The 25767-nt window shown below is 41.0% G+C and overlaps 1 protein-coding gene across 5 annotated transcripts in view; it reads left to right on the top strand.

Annotated features, from left to right (window-relative positions):
* Nucleotides 1–25279, top strand: part of LOC131690957 (serine/arginine repetitive matrix protein 2) — an 83147-nt gene extending 57868 nt beyond the window's left edge. For 3 of the 5 annotated variants that reach the window (XM_058977057.1, XM_058977056.1, XM_058977054.1), the window contains 5 exons: nucleotides 7949–8108; nucleotides 20043–20098; nucleotides 20160–23585; nucleotides 23813–24037; nucleotides 24677–25279. In XM_058977057.1, coding sequence (XP_058833040.1) covers nucleotides 7949–8108; nucleotides 20043–20098; nucleotides 20160–23585; nucleotides 23813–24037; nucleotides 24677–24791 — 3982 coding nt within the window. In that variant the 3' untranslated portion in view covers nucleotides 24792–25279. Of the gene's footprint in view, nucleotides 1–20; nucleotides 7387–7948; nucleotides 8109–20042; nucleotides 20099–20159; nucleotides 23586–23812; nucleotides 24038–24158 lie in introns of those variants that run through there. The other 2 variants (XM_058977058.1, XM_058977055.1) reach the window with 2 other exon arrangements.
* The last annotated feature ends 488 nt before the right edge of the window (nucleotides 25280–25767 follow it).

Raw genomic sequence — 25767 nt, 5'->3', positions numbered from 1 at the left:
AATTCAAATCAAATGCAATATATAAATTTCTTAGTTGATTATTACCGTTCCTACCTGTAACTTCTGTCCAATTCAACTGAATACCAATACTGATGTAGTTTACTTCTGATCGAAGTTTAATCCAAAACACCGTCACCTTCTTTGCGTTAGACCTCAAGACCAACTGTCTTCCTGAGAAATTTCGTGATCATTGCCCGTCGAACACGAATCACAGTAGTAAACGAACAAGAAAACTTCGCGCTGGACCATACATCCATGAATTTCATTAACAAGTTTTTGCGTACTCCAATATAAGAGTGTAACATTTATTTGTCGAAACATACTTGAAGGAGAAATTTCGAATGAACCGTTACTCGTTAAGCACACTACCCCCTAAGAACGGTTAGTTTCAAAATTATCCAATGAAGGACGTCCATTGGACTCTTGTTGAATATTTTGGACTTCTCAGTGGGACACAAATTCTCTTTTTTGTTTACTGTTATGATTCGGCTTCGGCGAATAATGATTCCGGAATTTCTTTATAAAGAGAGTTATCACAGTTGCCTATGACGACTTTTTCCAAGATTATATAAAATTTGTTCGTTATGTGTGTGAGTAAAAGAGAAACCTTGCAGCTATATCTTCACATTTACGATAGTCTTCGAATCTATTACAAAGGCTAACAAACTTGAAACTAAAATTGAAAAAGTTTTTATCTCTGCCCATATTTTTTTTTCAATTAACAATACTCAATAAAGATTATCAACAAAATCTTGCAATGCAATCTGTCATATACTGTAATGACTAAATGACAAATCGAGTTTGTACTAGTACAAAGATTGAAATTTGAGCGAATTATTTTTTACAAGGGGAAGGGCAAAGGGGGATTATTTTAGGATTACATTGGTTACTTTATAGAATGAGCGAAGAAATGAAAAATGAAAAACGAATATACGATAGAAAACACTATTTCTTTTTGCTGTAGTACCCAGTATCTTAGAGAAAAGAGTAGTAATATTTTTTTTACAATTTTCTATATTTCCTTTTTCATAAAATAAAATGAATGTGGAATAAAAAAAAAAGCGAAATCATGGTTTTTCCGCTTAAAGCTGGGGTTTCGAACGCATTCAAATTCTTCTGAGAATACTATTCAACTAAACCAACTGTTTTTTCATAAATGAAGAAGTTGGTGTAAGTCGACTTCTTAACCACTAGAAACTTCGATAAAACCACAGACAAACAGACGTAACAGTTTGAAGAAAATTAAAAAAAGTCGTCGCTCAGATATACTAGCCACAACTCTTGAACACATTGCACAAAATGTGATTCTGGCAACCATGACAAATATATTTTTAAAACGAGGTCCTGGTAACAATGCCCACACCGCTGTCAAATGCAAGATGATAAATAAAAGGTGGGAGCATTACTGCAGTTGTTAAATTTGAATAACGAAAAAAAGAATCGCCTATGTCACGTACTTCAATTTTCCATGGGATGATTGCAATTGGCCAATTTAAAGAATGCAGAGCTACGGCTACCTTATTAAAACTCAACAAAATCATTTATTGTTACGGGAAATTAAGCAACGCCAAAATTGTTTTACTTTTCGTGTGAAGAAATCAATTCTTGTCTTTTATTGGTCGAATCATAGATTTTTTGTTTAAAAACTCTTCTTTTCCGTCGCTCTTTTAGAATCCCGGATATATCAGGTGCCTATTCTTCATTTTAGTTTCCAGGCTGGGGTTTACTTTTATTTCTTATAAGAACAAGGCTATGTAGCCTATTTTTAAAGCGTCGGCTGTGATATCGAGGTCATCATTGGATCAAGGTCGCGAAGACACAACCCCTAGAATTTCCTTGCCAATATCAAAATGAATCACATTCGCATCATTGATTTCATTTTTCACTTTTTGCTTTGGTGAAAGCTCATCCTGTAGGTTATAGGAGAATTCAATTTTATCAAATTCTAAATTCTAATTCTAATGATTCTGCATACGAGTCCATGACACTACTTTCCCTTTTAACGAAAGCTTTGCTTCTATCTTGAGTGCAAAGTATGCTCGATGTGTTGGTCTCATACGGAACTGCATCTTGACGCAACCTAAATACGTACACTCATAATAATTCCACGACTTGATGTATTACCCCCTGTTGGGTTGCAACGGATCATTAAATATATCTGGATTGAATATGGTCTGAGTGTATCTTCAGTTTTCGTAGCTCTTGCACTCAGCCAACGTTGAATTTCTCCATCAGTTCCGGAGATCGACAAATTCGAATCCATTGCATACATCCGGTTAATTTCGATAGCCCGAACCAGTTCAATTGGCAAGATCATGAAATGTATTTGTTCACCGATCGGCATCGTGCGGGAAACTATGAAATTATTTTGAGCAATTTCTCCCTTGGGCACCTCGATAGGAAATTATTTCACGTGTCCGGACCCCTTTGTTTGTTTTGGTTTGCATAAGATGAAAATGGTGGTAACGTTTTCGGGCAAGACGGTACAGGTCGCTACATTTTTCTAAGTATAAGTACAGTTGTCATTTTTCTTCGATAAAGCCGATAAAGGATATGAAGAAGAAAAACATAAACAAATGATGCAGTTGACTTTTCTGTGGCTAGAGGTTTTGTTTCGGTTCGGTCATAATTGTTTTTTATCGGTAACTTGGAAATAAAAAGTGTCCCTAAGTGTTCGAATCGGAAGATGCTAGGTGAAACTCGGCCTTTACTCTCTTTTCATCGTGCGCCGACGAATTAGAATGCTCGTTCGGATCTTTAACCCATTATTGCCCAACTTATTTTTCACGCGCATCACAAATTGAGTTTTCCGATCGGAAAAAATTGATGTGGTCATTTCAGTATAATTATTTCTGTACCCAAAGTAGCTGATATAATAAGGAACAACCAGTGAAAATTTCAGATTGATCGATTAATTGGTTCTTGAGATATCGTGTTCGCCGCGAATGAACTTTTCAACAAAATACAACTCCGAGATAATCGAGTTTTACTGTCGGTGAAGCGAGTCAACGGTCTAGCGTATCAAACACTACGCGCCGCCTACTAGTGGTCGATGGGTAGCGGTCTATGAATAGCTGTAACTCAAGATGTAGTATTCCGATCTTAATGAAATTTTGACAAAATTTTCCTCAGCGTATGTAGTTTCAGAATATCTAATTTGCAAAAAATCGATTTTTTTCATCCTGACAAAAATGTGTAACCCCTTAAGGAAAAATTGATTGAACACAAAACATAAACACCAGTTTAACCACTCTAACTTCTCTAAACGTATTCTGCAAGAGTATATGAACAATATTAACACATTGATAATGCCTGGTCTGCGTTATTATTTTAGTAATAGGAGTTCTTCTTAGCACCTACTATATATAGTAGGTTGGGCAATAATGGGTTAAGTTTATCTCCAGGGTCGCGGACGCCATGTTGCATTTTCCGTGTATAAAACTAATACACTCGAAAGTAACGAATGTTTCCACCTTTCTTTTCCTTCATCTTGGTTTTTAAGTGTGTGCTGTACAAAAACAAAGTGACGCATTATGGCTATGTGTCAAAATTGCTTCACTAGCGCCACGCACGGTCTTACAGGCGCATTTTTCATGATTTAAATCGACTGTTTTTTCTGGGGGCGATGAAAATTAATCTCGTGTGTTACGTATGTTTGTCTATGATGAAATTTCAATAACTTCCAGGATGATTTTAGAACGATTTATAATTTTAAATTAAGTTGTAGACAATGAAATTGTCCGCCAAAATCTCACTTTTTGTAATGTTCGAATGTCTAAACTGGCATCTGGCGGGCAAAATTTGAACTAGTTTCATTGTAAAACAGAAGTTTTCATACAAAAAGTCTCAAAACTAAGAGTTGTTTTATACTCCCATCGATTATTGTACTTTAGGGCTCGATTGAAAGATGAAAACCAATTTTTTATGTCTTGAAGTTTTACAGATACTGAATTGTATTGAATAAAGTTAAAAAAACACCATTCTACTACTGGTCGAGAAAAAAGAATGCAGCACTATTTTTAACCAATTAATTGTTAAATAACCAATACTTCAAACTCTTTTGCGTATTACCGAAATCGGATAAGGGAATTCCATAGACTATAGGACAATTATGCGTAGACCCGTAGTGTGCGGTTGGCCAGGTTGGTCCCCGCCAAGGGTGCCGGCCCTTGGGGGCGTAGAAATCTAAACTGTTTCATAAAATTATTGGACTAAGTCATAAAATAAGTCAAAATAAGGGTGCCAAATCCAGGTACTAGTCTAATCTAGTCCACACAAACACAGCCAATACATGTAGGGATCCTGGAAAATGGCAGACATTCGCCTACAATTTGTCCTGTCAATATTAATGTTTGTGGTACATATGGTATGTGACACAATCATTAAAGCGGCCAGGCTAACTGTGCAGCGTACAAAATGAAGATGATTCAAAATTGTACGGCAATCAAACTATTCATTTAATGAATGATTTAATCAACGAATTATGTTGAACTTAGAATAAGGAAGAAACCTGAACAACCGTACCGACCGTTTCAATTTGATGGGGATTGGGTAAAATCGTTGGGAGTGACTTCGTTAAGAGGGTTAATGTCACTTCTTTGGTCTCAAGGTCCTGGCTAATGAGCCAAGGCTATAACGCCTTTACTCGCTCTCTGAAATAATGATAGAGAAAATTGGGTTCAGGGTGCCAATTCCAGGTAAATACTAAATCATTGTTCGAAAGGGGTACTGGAAAAAAAGTAAACGATAACACCAAAGGTTCGCAGAACCAAGAGTGATATAATAAATAAATAACGAAAAATAGCGAAAATTATTGCATACTTTATCGCTTGTTTTCTCTATTTCAAAATATAAATGGAATAGATCACGTTCAAGGACTGTAAAGCAGACTGCCTCCTTAAAGCATGGCGGGCATAGCGTAGTTGGTAAATCGATTGCCTTGTACGCAGCTCACCTGAGTTCGATTCCCAAACCCGCACATAGGGTTTGAAATTTTTCTACAGATTTTTCGAGGCTGAAAAAAGAAAAATTTCTATAAACGGAATAAAAAAATCGAAAAGACAACCCCACGTCGTTCTGCGAGAGCTGAAGTCTCGTCGGTGCCAAAAGGAGTTCCGAAATAACACAAAGTGACCGGTATCCAACATAAGCCAGTCCTGCACTAAGTTGACTCTATAGTTGAAATGTGTTCCTGGAAGCGCTCGGAGCTCGTTTGATCTCGAATTTCTAATATCAGTGGCTTTCTGCTTATGCTTTGTATCAGCGCTTCCTCGAGCTGTTTTATTTGGTGGCCTCTCACGGGCAAATTTTTAGCTTTCTCAATGAATCTTATCAATCTATAGCTTTTCAGTGCAGTAATGGACTGTCAGTCATGTCAGAGTCAAACTCTTGAACCAAATATCATAGTATTTTGTCGTGATCAATGGTGCAACTCTGCAGTTTTACTACAAAAGAGTGCTTAGAGCGTCTTTTAAAGGATCGCTTCAGTTTCTCCAGGCTCTGTTGGTATCCGGAGTATGGTAATAGATCAGATGGACTCTTCGCACGATAGGTACCCTTTTCAGCATACCTAATGCGAAACCCAATAAAAAATATTATACACGAACTTTAACCTAGATAGTCCAACGATTCCACATACTGTTTGGATGATACCCTGAACAAGTCGTTAGGCTCTTGAATCATAAGATGAGATGAGATAGGAGTCCTTGAAACAGCAAACCCCGTGCTGCTTTAGATCAATGCCAAACAAATTTGAATCGGTGACCGCACCGTCGATCTCAACTTTGTGGGCGGGCATGTAGACGCGGTAGTCTTTTATAAAATACATGCTTGCTTTAGATAAGATTTGCTTGCTTTAGATAGGATATCACAATGCTGAGCTTATCTTCTTTAGAATACTGAGCGCAGCAGAATCCGGGCAAAAGAAAAACTCAGAGTACGAAAGAAGAGACAGAAATTACGGTAGATTTAAAATGTTGTCACCTAGGTTTTCTCGATATTTGGCTGGATGCAACCGATAGTAAATGGCAAAAGGAATGTGTAAAAACCTTTAACAGCAGCAGATCATGAAAGCATTGTTGTTTTACGTGCTTGTGCAAAAGGAATGTCATGACGGCAATTGGACTGGTAATTCAAATCTAATGATATGCACCGCAATCATCAATCCACCAACCAGGTCACAGCTCCTAAAAATTGTCTCCTCAGATATAAAGTCTACTGAGTAGATGCTCTATCAAAGCATAAGGATGAGTTCTGCAACGGAATGTCAAGGCTTTTGTCGTTATTAGAAATATCATAACTATAGTCTCTGTAGTTTGGCACAATTCATATTATTTTTATATTAGGAATCTTATAGAAATCGGGCGAGTGACCATTTGGTTAAAGCCCCAATAAACAAATCAATCTTATTGAAATGTTTGACCAGTAAGCCTTCCTGCATCGGGAGAGAAATCAGTAAACGATCTTGTATGTGTTTATCGTGTATCGTAAATCAGATGCAGACTAAAGCTAGCATTACTACATTGAACAAACTTTGACTAAGCAAAATTAAGCTTATCTATATCCGCTACGCGCTAGGTATGTGAGTAGTTTTAAATTTACCAGAAATTTTTTATTTGAACATCAATCAAATTGCGTTATCCTTGCCATACACGACAAACAGCAAGATCTTCATTGTTCTACTATCAAAATATTCATCTGGATTCTTCGCGTTTCAGCCTGTGTCGAAATGTTTAGCCCGCAATTCGCTTAAATATATATAAAACCATCAAAAGCATTATTGTGAAAAATTGCGTTCAATTACTCTTCTGTTCCTGATTAGTTTTGCTAAACTGAAACCAATATTCTTGATTACTAACACTCACGTCTATCTACATTCTCGTTGTTATTTAACTTCTTTTGCCCTCAATCGCAAATCACTTATCTCAAAAAAATACTTCCAAACCAAACCAAAAAAATATCAAACCACTCAAAAACCGTTCGCAGTTGGTAAGTATGCTGTCAGCTAACATTAGTTTGTTTCAGCATTTTGTCCTGTTTGGTTGTATTGAATCATCTCCTTTCGTTGCCATTCAGTTTCATGTTTATCTCTTTAGTTGTGAGTCGTGTGCGTTTTGTGTCGTCGCTATAATTATTTTGTTTAACATACAGTTTCATCACTTTTTAGTATGAGCATTTTTGTTTCTTTTATTTATTTACTGTAACTTTTTTTACACTCATATAGTTACTGCGTTTATTTTAACTTATTATCTCACAAGATAACCGCCTTTCCTCTGAAGTCGCCACCCGAAAAGAGAAGGAAATGTTTCTTATTTGGTTCTTTTTTCTCTCCTTTTTCCTAAAGACAGACCAATATTATGATGAATATAAATTTAACATAAAGGAAAGGTAAAACTAATTATTTCTAAACAGCTGCGATTTCTCTCTAAATAAGTATTCAATTGTTAATAATTACTACTACCAATATTTTTCGATCAATAGTGTTATGTTTTTTGTACCGATCGACCATCCTCTGCTAAAACTAATAACCCTCCGACAACCGTACGACAGCCTTTCAAACTTGAGTGGATGAATCTCTTGAATGTAATTTTGTATCTCATGTAGTCTTCCGACAAACAACCAACACCATTTTCCCACTTAGCGCTTTCGAAAAGTCACAATATACCAACAACAAACTTAGTTTATTTCTTTTAGTTTCTGTTCCGAATTCATCACTTAAACAAACAGCAACATTTTTTGACTGCGAGCAAAGAGCTACGTTTCGATTTTGTCATTCAAAAAAAACAGTTTCGAAAAGGAATCTCTTCCATCCTGCAAGAGTTCCGTTCTTAATAGGAATTAATTCACTTCCTGCGAAAAAACGAGCCACCTTTCTAATCGATCTTTCAAATTTGTTTCATTTTCCATATTTTTTGGTTCACAACTTCAACGAATGAACATCACACCACAGATCAAAGAAGAAACACTCGAAACGATCCGGACGTCACCGGGATGGTGGCAGCGAGGCCCCATCGGATTCCGACTCAGCGTCGGCCAGCTCCGGCGAGGACTCGGACCACTCGGATCGTGACGGCGAAGCAAGGCGCAAGAAAGCATCTCGCAAGGATAAGGTACGTTCCCTAACATGCTAGAAGAGTACCCACTGTGTGTTGTACATGAAGTTGAAACGAGCTGCACTTTTTGTTTTGTTTTGCCGAAGGAAGCAGTTCGTGGTGGCCGGGTTTGCATATTTTTTATACGACCCTCGAACTGGTTTCTTCGTTTGTTTGAATGTCACGTCAGAAATACGCTTGTTTGTGTAACAATCATGAAGCAATCGAAAATGAATTAGATTCATTATGTTTTCTTTTCTTCTCTCTTTTCTTCCTTTTCTTTGCGGTACCGCAAAGAAAGTTTGCCAACTGTAAATACCGACAAAATATATCGTTGTAATAATCGAAATCCTTGTTGTGTGTGTATAGCTAAATGCCAAAAATTGATTATTCGAAGCTATCATCTCCTAATAATATGCGAAATAACGATTAGTTTATTAATTTTTTCACGATTATTAACTTTTTCTCTCGCCAAATATTTAACGGGAGCTCTAAAGAAAACCGATTTTAAGAGTCCAAGGTATTTTTTATTTGAAACTGTTTTTTCCGCAAACTATGAAATTATATACATACATTTTTATAAGTGGATATAGAAAAATTATCTTTAACCGATCGCATATTAACGTTTGATTATTTTATTTACCACTTTAGTACTTATTATATTAGGAAAATCCCTCTGGTTCAGTTAGAAATTTGGCTTTCTACCTATTTTCACATAGAGTAAATTCGCCTTTTCATTAAGATCTTAAAGCACTTGATATAGAAGTAACATATCAACTGTTTTGTTGACTTCTATTTTACCGAATTGTCGTCCGCCTTTCCAAGGACATGCCCAGTTGGTTATCCCGCTGGTTTCGTACCACTCCAGGACAACGTTTTAATAGTTACACCAAACTAGATCCGGCCAGAAGGTCGTATGGTCCTCGTGTTGCTTCAACAGAAGAAGCCGACGCTTCTGTAGACACTTCTTGAGGCAGATCTCCCTGTTTACAGTCCCGGTAGAGACGAATGGCGTACTCCGTTTGCCACAAGATTAAATTGCTTGCCAAATCATGTATTTATTAGCAAACTTTGAAAGTTTCTGTTTCCTTACTTCCTCCGGAACATCAAACTAGTGCTGGGCGATGAAGAACAGCAGCCCCGGAAGTTGCCGGAAGTCTGCCTTGACGCAAGTCTTATCATCCACGATGAGACAATAAGGCTTCGTCAGCATCTGAGTGCACAGTTTCCCGGCCAGTGACTTTCTCACCGTATTGTTACTCATGATTTGGAGCCTTCTGCACTTTGTACGTATGCAGTCCCTCCCGGTCCTTGGCTTTCTGAACGAAAGACTTGGACAGATTCAACTATTTGTCAACTTCCCTGATCGAAGCATTAGGATTCCGCTTAAACTCTCACTACACGCTTTTGATCCTGATCACTAATAGAGTCCATTCATTCTGACCGCATTTCTCCTTTCGTTCGATACACAGAGTTTGGTAGTAACGCTAAATCAAACGACTCACCATTGACTGCACGATTCCGAGTTGTTTTCCGATGTCTCGATGAGAGAATTGAGGATCCAGGTCCCTCCATTCGCGATGTTTCTTTCCGTGTGACTCCATTTTTTCCAATTTTCTAAAAACTGATGCGGAACGCCCTTTACGCTGGTCATCCGCCAGTATAATCCAGGTTTCGTTGCCGTAGTAGACAATCAGTCTAATCAACGTTTTGTAGCGTACTTTGTTCGACCGAAAGGGTTTTCGGAGCACAAACAAGGCGCAGCTATCTGTGTCTGAATTTCTCTGCTGATGTCGTTATCTGCGGTCATCATCAACCAGCCTAAATACACAAAATAATCGACTACCTCGATATCTTTACCATCAACCGATATTCTCAGCGAAAGGTGTACTATTTCTTTCTTCGATCCTCTTGGTATCATGTAATTTGTCTTTGACACATTTATAACCAGTCAAATCCACTTTGCTTTAACCATCAATTGGATGCATGTCCCCACAATCTTCTCAAAGTTACGTGCCTCACTAACAATGTCGATGAAGTTAAAATTCCGAAATTCGAAAGGATTCGAGGACTGGTACTCGGACGTAGTACATCACTTGACCCATTGTCGCTTTGATCAATCTGTTCAGTTTGTCTGGGAACCCGTATTCGTGCATTATTTGCCAGAGCTAGTTTCGATCGATACTATCATATGCAGCTTTGAAATTTATAAACAGATGATCAGTGGTTACGTTGTATTCGGGACACTTCTGCTAGACTTGACGAATCGTGAATCTTTGATCCGTAATGACGCGAGCCCCTGCGAAAGCCGCTTTTTCTGTTCGAGCAAACTTTGCCACTACGACCACTATTTAGTTTATCTTTTGTTACAATCTACTCTAATCCATAATCGTCGGGAACGGATTGTTTGTTTGTTTATATGTGTTATTTCAGCAGAGTGATATTGTTCCTACATCTCATATCTGTCGATCCACTTTGTGGACCTCATATAAAATGTCGAAGTTCGGTTTGGCCTCCATTTTATCTGTAACTGAGGTCAAGATGCACCTTTAGAAAGCCAAGTCTCGCTTCTCTCATAACACGAAGGCAAATGAAGCAAGGCTTCTAATGCTCCAGTAGATGTTGATTTCATAGCGTCTGTGATAGAGAGGTAGGATTCCCTCTAAAAAATTCCCCCCGGAGGTAGGATTCGAACATGCAATCCTTGGGACTCCGGCCCAATGCACAAACCCTATCCCTGGGCTATGATGACGTCCGAGGAAGAACAGATGATTGGCAATTATTTTTTTTTATTTTAAATATATTTGACACGACTCAATGCGTTAGCACAACTGAGCCGTGGATCTTCCGTGTTTTTACAATATGTAATAATAGAAAAAAATGTCGTTACAGCCTGTTAGTCGGGTTTTGTTAACGCATCTTACTGCTGCGTGTTGAGATCCTCTTCCTTGGTGGTGAAACATTAGGTGCATTGTCTGCCACACCTTGGAGGTCATTCGGTCCCTCTTCTCTCGCGTTTTCGTTTATGTCCATGTCGTCATCGGTACGGCATTCGTGTTGCTCACGGTCGGATGTTCGCTATCGCTATTGTAAATCCTTCTTCATCGGTATTTGATTCCTTATTGGTGGTGTTGGTTGTTGTTTTGGAAAAAATCGCTGTAGACGAATTTCGAGCCAATTCGAACAAATGTTGGCAGCACCCTCTCAGATTTTAACGAAGCTTTCTGTACATGAGAACTTTGTCTCAAAAAGCCACTTTGCATTTCAAAAACTTTGTTTCAACTTTGTTTTTCCAAAAATGATCTAGACTATCTTTTGAAAAGGGTCAAACTTTTTTTACCAATTTTGTTCCAAATGGCTATAGTTTCAAAATGACAAATCCTACAAAAAATGTTGCAGGAGCGATTTTCACAAAATTAGTCAAATTTTTGAATAAAAATATTGAATAAATTCTTCATCGACTTTACACTGAAAAAAAATCCAATTTAAAAATTCAAAGTCGATTTACAAAAAAAAACCCATCTTTGATTTGGATCAAATTTTGTTCCAAGATAGGTAATTATGTTCCCTACCTACCGTCAATAATTCAAACTAGACACTTTCAAGTAAAAAAGTTATTTGAAAAAAACGTCCTAGTCCAAACTAATCTTTTTTTTCAGTGTATTTTTATCGAAAACTGAATCAATGAAAGTCATAATCATCTCAGAATCCAATTTCCCAACTGCTAGTTGCTTGATACATGCAAAAAGTATCAGTAGCGAATTTGGTATTGCATCTCGGACTGGACTGGATCGAGGCCAAAGGGATTCGTTTAACGGAGATCTGGTACTAGAACACTTAGCGCACGACCAGACAACATGTTTAATATCGCGATAACCGCCACCACAAGCGCAAAGACCGCTCTCCACGACCCCAATACGCCGGAGATGGGCCTTCTACGTATAACGATTTTACATGACCCGAGATATCAGCCTAATGAATCCATGACCCTCATCCATTCTCTTGGACCAAGGTTTGTTGATACATTTGGGATTCCTGAACTTCCATTGTCCTACGAAATTTTCCAATTTTCGAGTGTCCTCTGAGAAGAAATATTTAAAAACTCGTTGAAGCTACGTGATTTTTCATAAATATCTTCTTCTAATGCCTTCTCATTATCATTCTAACCCAAGTGTCCGTCTTCTCATTACCCGGAATGGAGCACTGCGAAATAATTCAAACTAAGGTAATCTGCTATTATTTTTCAGATAAAGTACTCAAAAACTTCCATGTTTTCCCCATGCTCCATCAAACGGAGATCCTCCTGTAACTGTAACGATGCGGGTATGATCTTTGATAGGTAAATTTAAAACCATCAATTTTGTGGGGAGAATGCTGGCAGCACAGCCTCTTTGATGATTGCACTCACCACTACTGCCAATAATTAGCATAAAAGCGATCTATAGCTGTCACCATACGACGAACGTTCCGTGTATTTAAATCACAGGATGAATCGAATACACCACGTAGGCCCTAGCCACCAGACGAAGCATTGTTTCTCTGATGATCTGATGACCAGTCCGATGGCGGACCGGTGCCAATGATCGCGTTTTCAGCTTTCATCAAGTTTTTCATTTTCATTTGTATATTCGAAAACAAAACTCGGGCGATCCGACGTTCAAAAGTCCCTTTCGCGTATAATTCTAAGCAATCTCTGCCCACCACCACGAAATAGGAGACTGTTCGCGGTTGTAGAGACTGAAATATAGAGACACTGTGGGTTTTTGATGACCCATGTGGAAATTCCTGCTAGTTTCTAAGATTACCGAGACCACATAATTTATATGCGGAATACGCCGAGAGTTCATCCGGAGTCTCTCCACAGTAGGGAAACTTTTCATTATTCTCCCCGCATTTTCCACAGCGTGCCTTGTTTCTACAATTAGTCGCTGTAGGACCAATTGTTTGCAACAACGGCAGTTCATGCCTCGCAGCACAAAAAGGCGAACAGGTAAACTAGCCCCGTCCAAAAGATCGAAGTTTAGATGAGCAGATTCGGTGAAAGGTTCGAAATGAGGCTGATGGAAAATAAGTTGTTTTCTTATACTCCTTGATTTTTCCTGAACGCAATTGCTAGCGAACCAGAATTTTCACTGGCAGAAGCAAAGGGTTCTTGAAGAAGCGAACCCCATACTTCGCAATTAAGGCCCCTGTTGGAGACTACACCATCAATCTCTACTTCCCGGGTGGGTACATAGACAAGATACTTCTTCGTACACGGCCAAGTGGTATTTAGTTAAATTTCGCAAATGTCGATGATGTAAAATGGCTTAGCTTTGCCCTCATTCAAGTTTGTTATGAATATATACCAAATTCGTTAATGATACTTTTTGCATGTATCAGGCAACTAGCAGTTGGAAAATTGGATTCTGAGATGATTATGACTTTCATTGGTTTAGTTTTTTAGTTTTAGTTTAGTTAGAAAAAATGAATTCAGTTTGGACAAGGAAAAGTTTTTTTCAAATAATTTTTTTTCCTCACTTGAATTTTTGACGGTAGGTAGGGAACATAATGACCTGTCTTGGAACAAAATGTCATCCAAATCAAAGATGGTTTTTTTTTGTAAATGGACTTTAAATTTTTAAAATCGATATTTTTTCAATATTTTTATTCAAAATATGATTAATTTTGTGAAAATCACTCCTACAACATTTTTTGTAGGATTTGTCATTTTTAGACTATAGCCATTTGAAAAAAAAATGGTAAAAAAAGTTTGACCCTTTTCAAAAGACAGTCTAGATCATTTTTGGAAAAAAGTATGCAATCAGGAATCAGAATATATTGGCTCAAATAGCACGTTCCCCGTATGTAGTCGGGGATTTGGGCCTTGCCGTGTGTTTTCATCATTTCCTGAGCGGAAGGAAAGGACAAGGAGGTGTGGGGAAGTAGAATTGGAAGGGTGGGAAAAATAACAGCACAAAACAAAAATAAACAACAGGCAAGTTAAACTCACAAGTAGTTCAACTTGTCTGCGAATGAGCCTAAAGCTCTTTACCATATTGGATAAGAAACTTTAGTATGTCTCTGAGTTTCAGTCGTCCAAACATGGTTTCGTCTATATAAGGACGGCGGAAGACTCGAAATCGCAATTGCGCTACCGCTGGACAGTTGCATATCAGATGATATGAGGTTCCGTAGTCGGATTCACAAAGATCACATGAAAAAGACTCAGCGCGCTGAATAGTTGCCATGTGATAATTGAGTTTGCAGTGGCCGGTTAAATCCCTGGTCAGCATGCCGCAGTGGAGCTTCGAAAAATGTAAGAGATTTTTCGAAACCACTGGGCATGGTTGTTCTAGAAACGCCTTTGTTTGGCGACACGTTTGTAAATTTCTCCAATAGTTGCGGTGCTCGGACGAAGCCCAGGACCGTATTTTTTTTCCTTATCCTACTTGTCGAAATTGCCAGCGCGGGCTCAGGACCAACGAAGTCAATCGCTGAACCTGCCCTTCGTCAGCCCATTCATTTCCAGTAATACCGCAATGTCCGGGCACCCAGACAAGGTAGATAGTGTTGACAATGCTTAGTTCTTCGATTTGGGTTCGGCACGCGATCACTAGCATGGATCGGGATTTGTCTGAGTTAAGGGTATGCAAAGTGGCTTTTTGTGACAAAGTTCTCATGTACAGAAAGTTTCATTAAAATCTGAGGCTCTGAATACGATTTAGCGCGAAATTCGTCAATGTTGTTTAGGGAGGATTACTTAGCTTCGGTCGGTGTGTAGAGTGCCGCACCGATTCGGCCACGACTCCGCAGAGCTCCATTCTTATCGAGGAACGGCCACTTGTTGTAGATGTCGCTGGCCTTATCCAAAACGTAATAACGTTTATCCGGTGGGCCTTAAGTTTGGACGAGTACGGCAATTTCGTCAGGATAAACATCGTCTTGCGCCATCTTCCGCAGCTCTTCTTCCGCTTGCCACAACTCATCGCTGGTAAGATTGTCAAGCTTATTAGCTTGTCCTTGCTTCCGCCGAATGTTGTTGATGAAACGGAGCACGTATGCTACTGAACGGTACATTTTGGTCCAACTGCTAAACCGGGCGAATACCACCAACGCAAAGTGTGCGAAATGACAGTGAACATTCCTTAATTCTCCCTCAGTTTGCTCAATCGGTTCTTGCATAGGCCAATTTCTTTCGGCAATTTGGAAAGAATCCAGAGGCTGGAACCAAGGGTTGTCCATCGTCAGCTGCAGACCAATTCGTCGCGAGATCGGCAACGATGCGTTTCGATGGTACGTACATCCATTCCGACGCAAACAGCAACAAATTTGTGATACCGTCTGTGATCGATTAATTTAATCCAAGCGAGAACGGTTTTCGAATCGCCCCAGAAGTATCGCAAGTTGTTTGGGAAAGAGCGCTGACTTTGGATGCACCGGCCAAGCGAACCCCAAGGTTGGCGGCTTTCAATCCGATTCTAGGAATAGACAACGTTTTCAATGGGACAACTTTCACTTTGGCCCCAACGAGTGCCACTTGCACGCAACTGTCACTCTCCAGTCGGAAATAGGCCATCGCAGCACACGCCATTTCGCTAACATCTACGAACACGTGTAGTTGGAATCGATCCAGGGTCTTAGGAAAGGGTGACCTAAAGTAGGCTATGCGAATCTGGTTTAACTGTCCGAAGACCACTGTAGCCACCACCTGTAGAGAAGGTTTGGAATCCGTTGATCCCATTCGGTACCTTTCGCCAACGAATTTTCCCGTGCACAAAGAAAAACGCGACGAAACCGAGCGGATGAAATAGGCTTATAACCACTCCGGCGATTTCTCGCTCTCCAGCACCCTTACTTCGTTCGATGCCTCTCTTTGCATGTACCAACTTCACCTCGTTCACAACCGGTATTGCCTCCTGAACCGTCGCGAAGCTATCTAAGTAGTCGCCTACATAGTGGTTGTTCCGGATAGTTGTAGCGGCTCGGGGATATTCGCCGGCGAACTCCTCTGCATTTAGGTTCTTCACATGCTGTGCGGACGCCGGGGATCAAGTGTAGCCAAATGTGGTCACATCCTTCACATACACCTCCAATCCGATGGATGGTCCCAGAACAGAAACCGTTCCGACAGGCAGTCGGCGAGTCTTGATCTGATGGAACATCTCCATCATGTCTCCACAAACGGCTACAGGATACTGACGAAGCTGGTACAGAGCTCGTGGCAGCGGGGGCAACAGATTCGGTCCCTTGAATAACTTAGAATTGAACGATACATCGCGCAACTTTTCCGCTGCGTCCCATATCAGGCGAATCTTGTTTGGTTTCTGAGGACTAGAAATTACACCGGCTTGACTCAACAGACGTCAGCTCAGTTAAAGTAGCCCTTGCGCTCATATTCGAAGATCCGCTGGCGAACGCGCTGCTCCATAGCCGGATCCTTTTGAAGTTTCCGCTTAAGTCCCTTCAGCCATCGGGTAGCTGTTTGGGTTGTCGGTTCTCCATAGAAGTCCCGTCTCGTAACCGGGCCCCGAAAGGTAGCCGCTTGGCTGTATACTCTAGCAACTTTCTTACACGCTTGTCGTCATCGGATTCCGGAACTACACATGGGCCCAGGACTCCAACGTTCTCCAAAGTAAAGTAGTCGCAGAGCTGCTCGTTTAGCTCTCGAACAGGATCGAAAACTGCCCCGGCGTGAAAGTTAGTGATTGCCGTTCGAGACGGTTGGCCCGGAATACACCCATAAATACTGCATCCTATCCGGCATTTTGCACCAATTGGATCGCTCGGGCCTCCTTCGCGCGGCTTCAGCAGGATGCACAGACGGAAGTTGTCGAGACCAATAAGTAATTTGGGTTGAACTAGCTTGTAATCCTCTAACGGAAGACCTCTAAGATGAGAGAAACGCCGTGCAAGATCACTGTATCTGAGGGTTTGCGAAGGCAGAACCAGACGACTAACCGTACTAATATCATCGATTTTGTACCGTGCAACACAGTCCTTACAAGCAATGGAGATGCTCACGCACTGCGATCTTGATTCAACCCGCTTTACATTTCCGGTCCATTGGAGAGTCAATAAGGCTTGTGTTGGACCCGTACCCTTCAATTACTTCGCTACAGATTCCTCCAACAGGGTAAAGGAAGCGCCCTCGTCTATAACGGCGAAGACCGTTTGACAAATGTTGGCACGATTCGGAAGAGTGGTCATTTGACGCCGGAGGATACATGGTTCGCAGAGATGGAGACGTTTTCCAGAGTAACGTTAGAAATGTGGAGAAGAGTGTGTGCTTATGGTGGCACCCTTCGATTCCACATCCATTCCAGAAACGACACGGTCATTTTCCGTGACTGTTGAGGCAGGTTCGGCACATCCCCTTCTGCTGGATCAGCTTCCAGCGTTCATCCAGACTCGCGCTCTTGAATTGATGGCATTCGGCCACTCGATGGCCAGTTCGCCCACATGCTCAGCATGGCTTACCTTGCTTTGAGTTGTTTGATGCACTACGAGCCGCTATAGGTGATGCATTTCGATTTGGAAACGTATGTGAGTTTCATTTCACCGAGGGGGTATGCAATGTGCCGGTGTCCTTGGATTTTGACCGGTTGTTTCTCGACGCGGACACTACTACGGGAAGTTCAAAGGATACTTCGCTAGCTGCTGTCACCAATTCGGACACGAACCTACCGCATGTGTCGAGGGTTAAAGTATGGTTTTTTAGTGTTTCGGATTCTCCTCGTCAGTAATTAACACCAACTTAATGCTAGTTAGATAAGTCCAAACCAGCACCAAATTGGCGCTAGTTAGACACTAAAATCCAAAAAGTCACACGTTTTGCGTGAACACTAAACAACATGCCTACCCTGAATGATGTTTCAATAGTAAGCACAGAGATTCTGTTTGCGGACGAGGAATATAAACCGAAGCTGTCTTTTGATATAAGAATCAAACGCCTGGTACTATGCAAATTTCCCAAATCGTCAAATGAAGTGCTGTGCTCGGTAGCATTGCCGCAGCGACGGGTCTCATCGATACACCAGTCATGGCGTTGGCTAGCTAATTCCATTAATTCTACATCCGACCTATGTGGCTGACGACTGACTTCCTTCATCTCCAGTTTCCACTTCATTATCGCCCAATACTTCTCTCTTGGCCGGATCTAGGGCAATTTGGTAGATTAAGCTTTTTGTGAGCTTGACGCTAATGTCGTTGTACCGTCGTAGAAGGTCCTTGCTGCAATGGCAGCTGACTAGATCTTGTTAAATCGTAACTGGACCATCGTGGGGTTTAATAAAGCGTAAAATCCCTTTGTCGAGGCATCCCCTATTGTATACCTCCGAATTTATAGTTATATTCGTCACAAATAAGCTGATTTTCCTACCACAGAAATAGATCACTCGCCAAATCATGTTTTTTTTCGCGAACTTATCCGTGAAAACAAACTTAAATCTGTGAGGAACCTTGTTGTGAGCCGGAGTAGAAATTGAACCCCGCGATTTGAAAAGAATGACGTCTACCACTGAGGTGGGTAGCAGTACGGAATGTAGGCAACATAGCTTAAGCAGGATGTAGTCGCTTGGTGATTTACCAAAATGGTTGTCTCTGATTCTTTGGCGTTCGGTAGATGCGGCTTGTATACCTTGGTTAACACCGATGCTTTGGATTGAACGTCGCGTTCTGGAATTGGTGCCATGTCTCCATGCACCAAACTATGCGGGCGATATTCACATTTGAGAGAAGAACAACTTGCCCCTTGTCTTTCTTTATCTCTTTCTCTCTTCTGAGGGGCGTACAGAGAGACAAATTCCGAACATTTTGACTATCTTTCTTATATCGACTACAGACCAGTTCAGTGCGACTTCGCAGCTCTCCACGTCGTCTGTGTCGATTTGTCAACGGCATTCACATCACGGTCATTTTTTGTTTAAGGTAGCGTAGACGTCTATATGACGGGTAACTTCGTCCACCAGGGATCGAAAATGGGATTCTGTCGCCAAAATTGAGAATTGTCACTTTTAGAGGCTACTATTGGGCACTGAGTTGTGATCTTTAACTAGCTGCTGTGCCTTCACAGCCAGAAACAGTTCATCCACGATCGTAGATACTAGGTTAGGTCAATGAGGTTTTCGAAATCCTGATACATTGCGACAAACTGCACAGTCGCTTCGAGATGAGTGCCCATCCTTTTGCTAAAAAATCCGTCGCTCTCCTGAAATCTTGCGGATAACTTTTTATTGTCACCCTAACGGATAGCTTTTCATGTTGCATTACACAGCTATTAGATGGTATCATCTAGTGGCAACAATATCTGATATGTCACTAACATTATCGCAAATTGAACAAGTAGCCAGAGGGACCTAATTCTTCTGTTTTTTTTATTTATACATATATTTGATTATCTGAGTTTTAATCAATGTATCTCGAGATACGCCGTCATAGTGTATGTTTGAATTGCCGCATTCTTGCATACCGCCAAAAAATATGTATCGGAAACCGATACAAGACAATCGGTTCTCCGCAAATCCTAGCACAAACGATGTTCAGCTTTTCTGAACAATGCCCTTCATACAGAGTTTGCTTATCAGAGCCAGATCGCTCTGCTCCTTAATCCTATGCTGATCTTTCTCACAGTTTCATTCGTTATGTATACCTAGCTCTGAGGTGAAACCTCCCAAAGGCCGCATCGCACAAATCCCCACCTTAATAAGAAAAAATCTCGATTTACATTGAACGTAAGTTGTACTTTTTATTATTTGTATTTTGTTTCATTAATCTACGTTTCATAAATCACACTCAGATACATCCATCAAGTTTAAAACAGTTTTATTTTAAATTATTTGTTCTTTATGAAAGCTTTATTTTGTATCTATTTTGAAATTGACAGTAAAATAGTAATTAGTCATTTAGTTAGACTAGCGCAACTTCCAAGAACACTTCGTAAAACATTTCTTGTATTTTAACTCCCACACACAGAAAAAGAAAAGTACCAAAAAGAAGCGAGCAAAGTCAGACTCCCTCTCACGTGACAGGTGAGTTTACTTTCAAAGGGTCGTTGTAGAAACGATTGTAATTTGTTTTTATATATCCTAGTTCTCCTACGAAAAGACCAGCTCAGACTCGAGAAAAGGCAACCAGCAAGAAAGATAGGGATCGTCATGCGGAATCGAGCTCGACTCGATCTCATCATGATCGAAGAGACAATGAAAGCCGGGATGACCGCCAGTATCAGCAGACACAACGCAATCGTGAGGATCGCCACACAAAAGACGAACATCGGGAAAGAAGGGGTCGGTCAAGAAATCGCTCCAACAGATCGATGGAGAAAGCCCGATCAAGATCGAGATCAAGATCATTACGCAAGGAAAGGTCTCCGGTGGCTTCGAAGGAAAGAAGTAGACGCAATAAGTCTCAAGAAAGACGTGACAAAAGTGTTGAAAAAAATAAAGAACGAAGAAAGGATAAATCACCTAAGAAGTCGGATGGTGAAAAAAAGAAGTCCGGGCGTCGCTCGAGGTCAAGATCAAGGTCCAAAAATAAGAAGAGAGATGAAATGAGAGTCAAGCATAGAGAGCGTTCTCGATCCAATAGCATGGCAAATGAGCAAACTAAGTTCAATGATAAACGTAGACATCGCTCAAGATCAGCTAGTAAAAACAGGGATGATCGAAGGTCTAGGGAAAAACGAAGTGAACGAGCTGCTTTGACTAGCCGACAAAGAGAACGTTCTGGTTCCAGAGCGAAGCGCCAGTATCAATCAAAAGATAGCAAAGAATCTAGAAGATCTGTTTCACCCGAATCCAGAAAACGAGACAGAAGCATCAGTCCCAAGAAAAAGGCAAGCTCGCCAGCAAAAACTAAAGCAAGACAAGAATCGCCAGCCCCACGATCCTCTAAAAATAAGCCAAAAGATCGCAGAGATCCTAAGAGATCAATTTCCCCAGATTACAGGAAAAGAGATCGTAGTGTCAGCCCCAAGAACAAGTCAATTTCGCCAGCAAAAACTAAAACCAGACACGAATCGCCAGCTCCAAGATCTAGGAACAAGTCAAAAGATCGCAGAGACACTAGAAGATCTATTTCCCCAGATTACAGGAAAAGAGACAGAAGCGTCAGTCCCAAGAAAAAGACCAGCCCTCCGGCAAAAACCAAAAATAGGCGCGAATCACCGCTACCTAAATCTTCTAGAAATAAATCAAAAGATCGTACAGATTCCAAAAGATCTGTCTCACCAGATTACAGAAAACGAGACAGAAGCGTCAGTCCTAGGAAAAGGCATAGTCCACCAGCAAAACCTAGAAACAGACACGAATCGCCAGCTCCTAAAACATCTAGAAACAAATCAAAAGATCGCAAGGATTCTAAAAAATCTGTTTCGCCAAGTAGCAGAAAACGGGAGAGAAGTGTCAGTCCTAAGCCGAAATCCAGTCCTCCAGCGAAATCTAGAAATCTACATGAATCGTCCAAAGTTCGTCGGAACAAATCAAAAGATCGCACTGATTCTGAAAGATCTGTTTCACCAAAATACAGAAAACGAGACAGTAGCATCAGCCCCAAGAAAAAGCTCAGTCCACCCCCGAAATCTAAAAATCGTCAAGAATCACCCGCACCTAGAAATTCAAGGAAAAAAACACCTAGCCCTTCGCCCGTTCGAAAAGATCACCGACGCTCGCCAAGAGAACGCAGAAGACCACAATCAAAATCACCACCAAACAACCAAGAGGAACGCAATATGAACAACCGCAAGCAACGATCCAGATCTCCGATTAGCAAACGTAAAGATCGCTCAAAGTCTCCTGCAGTCAGCAGGCAAAGAGAGCGATCTGAATCCCCTGCTGTTTCAAAACGCAAACGTTCTCGATCTTCAGACAAAGTGAAAAAGCACCCGTCTAACCATCCCTCGTCAAGCCGAGATAGCCGTGTACAATCTCCAGTCAGTCACAGACAGCGGCGATCACGATCAGCGGACGTTTCTAAAAAAACGAATCGATCCAGATCGCCAGTGAGTAAGCAGAAGTTACGATCAAAATCCCCACAGGGTAAAAAATCTTCTCATACACCAAGCCCAGAGAAGCCGTCTCTGGCTCAAAGATCACCCCCTCCAGATGACTATCAGTCCACGACACCGAAGACTGTGCAAACTAAGAACAATCGAAGTCGCTCTTCGTCCAGAGATTCTTCCGGTTCTGCGTCGTCCGATCTTAGCTATTCGCCAGCACAACGAGACCCAGAAAGATATCGTGACATACTGGATAAAGCAGCAAAACAAACTAAAGACACAAAATTGCGCTCCCGATCGAAAGAGTTGTGTCAAACTTCGTCTGTTCCTAAGTCTCCGTCGACAGAAGTGAAGTCGAAGAAAAATAGCCCCCAACCTATGCATTCACCGAAACAACTTCATGATCCTCCACGTTCCTCGCCATCCACGAAGCACATGTCCAAATCACCGCCAAGATCTCCTGCGAAAAAGAGACGCCATTGCACTCCCCCCTTGATGGATGCATCGACCAGTAAGAAAAAAGACTCACTCTCCCGTTCGCCTGCTTCAAGAAAGCGTACAGACAACACGCCCTCTCCGCCACGATCGAGAGCTAGTGAATTCAGACGCTCGCCTCCAAAACAGACCGTTGAAGTAACACCAGAGATACGCAAGCCAACTGAGCATGTCGGTAATAACAAACAATCACCAGAAACTCCTCCAAGACGAACAGAAAGTCCACCCCCAAAACAAACAAAAAGTCCAACTCCCAAACGATCAGTTCCAGCTTCAAGCGATAAACCCAAGCATAGCAAGAAACCGAAGAAAAAGCTACCGCAGGTAATCCAACCAGTTGTCAAACTACAATCCCCAGCTTCATCTTCGTCGGAATCGGATGCAGAATCACAAGATCAAAGCGGAAAATCCAACAAAAAAGACAGGTCCGATCATTTGGACGCCTTCTTACCTTCCTACAGCGACACTCGCGAGGATAAGGATCTATGCTTACTAAAAGCATTGAAGCACGATTTGGCCGCTAAAGCGAAACAATGTCTGGAGAAAAAGATATCCGTTTCAGAGCAGTCCAGTAAAGGCGATCCCTCGGAGGTAGGTCCTCCCCGAGTGGGAGAAAGTCGTGAACGGAACATTCAGATTCAGCAAGCTAAGACGTCTGCTAGTTTAGCGGCCATCAATACAGGCACTGTTGGCGGTGGGAAGGGAATTGAATTCTGTTCCGAACCGCCAGAGGAAATAGTTAGAAAAAATGAGACCCCCGCCAGAAGTGGACCGTCACCGGGCAGCGGTTTCGCCACAAGTCAGATGAAGAAGGATATTCATGACATTTTGACAACGGTTGGAGCCTGCCGGATGGATGACAGTAAGAACGATGGTACAACTGTTAGTCTGACGAAAAGTACTATCCTGAGCGCAGTTGATAATTTACTGAAGGAAAAAATATCCGGTACAATGGAGTCGGCCAATCCGAGGAAGTCCCGCAGTGCGTCCAAGTCGAGATCTAGATCCCGATCCAGATCGCATAGGTAAGATTAGTCATACCAAAAACAGATTTTTTTTTTGGAATGTGCCGTGACATTTCACTACTTCGGCAAGTTGACAGTAAGTCGTTCTAAGAGACTGCCTTAAGCAAACTAGTTTGTTTCGGCTGCTCACTTAGAAATAGATTGTCAATCAACTTACTAAGAAATGTCTCATCATCAACACCCAAGAATTACAAGAAATCTTATACTTATGCCTACCATAACCGTAGATCGCGCAGCTACAGCAGCTCCAGTTCGAGTTCACGCAGCTCCCGTTCCCGCAGCCGCTCGTCCCGATCTCGCTCGCGTTCCAGTCGCGATAGCAGCCACTCCCGATCGCCCAGCAGTACTTCACGATCCAGGTCCAAAACACCCCCGCCGCGCCGTTCTCGATCACTTTCGATACCACGCCGGGCCGGTTCACCCAGTTTTCTTGATCGGCGTCGAATTACCAGGTAAGTGTTAGTAGATCTTCGGCTCAACCCGATGGTTCATGAATTTATGCCCTTTGTTGCTTAATTTGATTTATTTTTATTTACTTTTCTTATGGTGTTGTTTTTTTTTCCTTCGGTTCAGCTCGAGAACGCGGAAATCGCGTGGTAGATCCAGCAGTAGTAGCTCTAGTAGCAGATCGAGTAGTTCCGATCGTTCCGTCCGGAGGCGGAGACGAAGATAGATCTAGTGTTCTGTCTTACTTGAATATTATTCGCTCGCTTAATCATTTCATCATTTGATGAAGCACTTTTGGCTTCTGAACTCGTTTTAGAAATACTAGCACGAGTCTATTTTTCAGTTATCACCCTTTGACAGAGTGTCATTGTGTTGCGTAGAACTACTTTTCAGTTTACTTATAAGTTTCAAGTGTATTTTGTAACATTGAATCAAAGCTTGGAAATGTAGATTATATTTTTGTTTGGTGTTCTAAAATGTTCCGAAAGCATTTTGAGACTTTTTTTTGAACAGTCTTACGGTAAGTTAGTTAACTCATTTGCAATGTCACATACCTGTTCCTTGTTACTAATCCTAATTAATTTTTCTCGAACGCATTACCGCTTGCCATGGATGTCACTAACTATCCACCATCACAATGACAGTGCTCGGAAACGTCCCATACCATATCGCCGTTCGTCTCTATCGTCGCAATCGAGTGGCAGCAGTTACAATAGCCGCAGTCGCTCGCGATCCAGAAGTCACAGTAAAAGTGGTTAGGTTGCTTGTTAAGATCCATTACCATACTGTTACCATACTTCAACCGAAAAAAGTAAAGAAAAACTAGATTCTTTTAATGCTGAAAACATTGACTCAAAAATCAAAAACAATCAAATAAAAGCAAATCCTTTAGTTTGATGCATGTTGATATTCTGGAGCTATCTGGCACTAATAAATGAAATACTCTCATAATTATTGATCTCATCTACAAGGTGCGTTTATTCGTAACATTTTTTTAGTAATTACAGCTGTGTGCTTTAAGTTAGTAGTCAACCGCAACGGGTTAGAAAATTTAACTGTAATTCATTTGAACTAGTCACTTTCAAGGTGCAATTACTGAATTTCTTAGTATTACTTAATTTATTTATCCTAACTTATTTAATTATTTATGAGTTTCTTTATCATACTATATCATTTCTATTTATCATAATTCAGACTAATCTAAGAAACATGTTTTCAGTGGTCAATACAATGTGATTAATAACGTACTAGCATATATGTTTGTATCATTGTCCGAAACCCGAATTCTGTAAACTATTGTACATTCAAGCATGGAACTAATCAAATAATAACATATTCTTCGTTAGTGTGTCAAATATTTGCCATTCAGCTACTAATGCTATTGAACTGCGCTCGTCTGAGGGCTACGAGACCTTAGCTCATAACGTTATCCTCAGTCTCATTTACATCCAGCATTACTAGCATCCGTATAGAGATCGACGTCGTCTGCGAAACGTAACTTTTAGCACTCTGTTGAGTAATTAATTTTCACGTGACTGGGTACATCTTCCACTTCAAAACTTTGGCAGTGATGTAACGTGAGCAGCTGAACGGTAACTCTGTAACTGTGTAACCAAATCAAGTCCACACAAGAGCTTCCACCAGTTTGTCTCGCCCTGAGCAGAAGCAAAAAATCATCCCGCGCAAGTGAAACAGTCAATTCTACCTAAAAATCAATCGGTGCCTATCACACAAG

Source organism: Topomyia yanbarensis, chromosome 3 (genome assembly GCF_030247195.1).
Source record: "Topomyia yanbarensis strain Yona2022 chromosome 3, ASM3024719v1, whole genome shotgun sequence".
Classification (NCBI taxonomy): Eukaryota; Metazoa; Arthropoda; class Insecta; order Diptera; family Culicidae; genus Topomyia; species Topomyia yanbarensis.
Note: the sequence above shows the minus strand (reverse complement) of the source record. Positions and strands in the feature narration are given on the sequence as shown.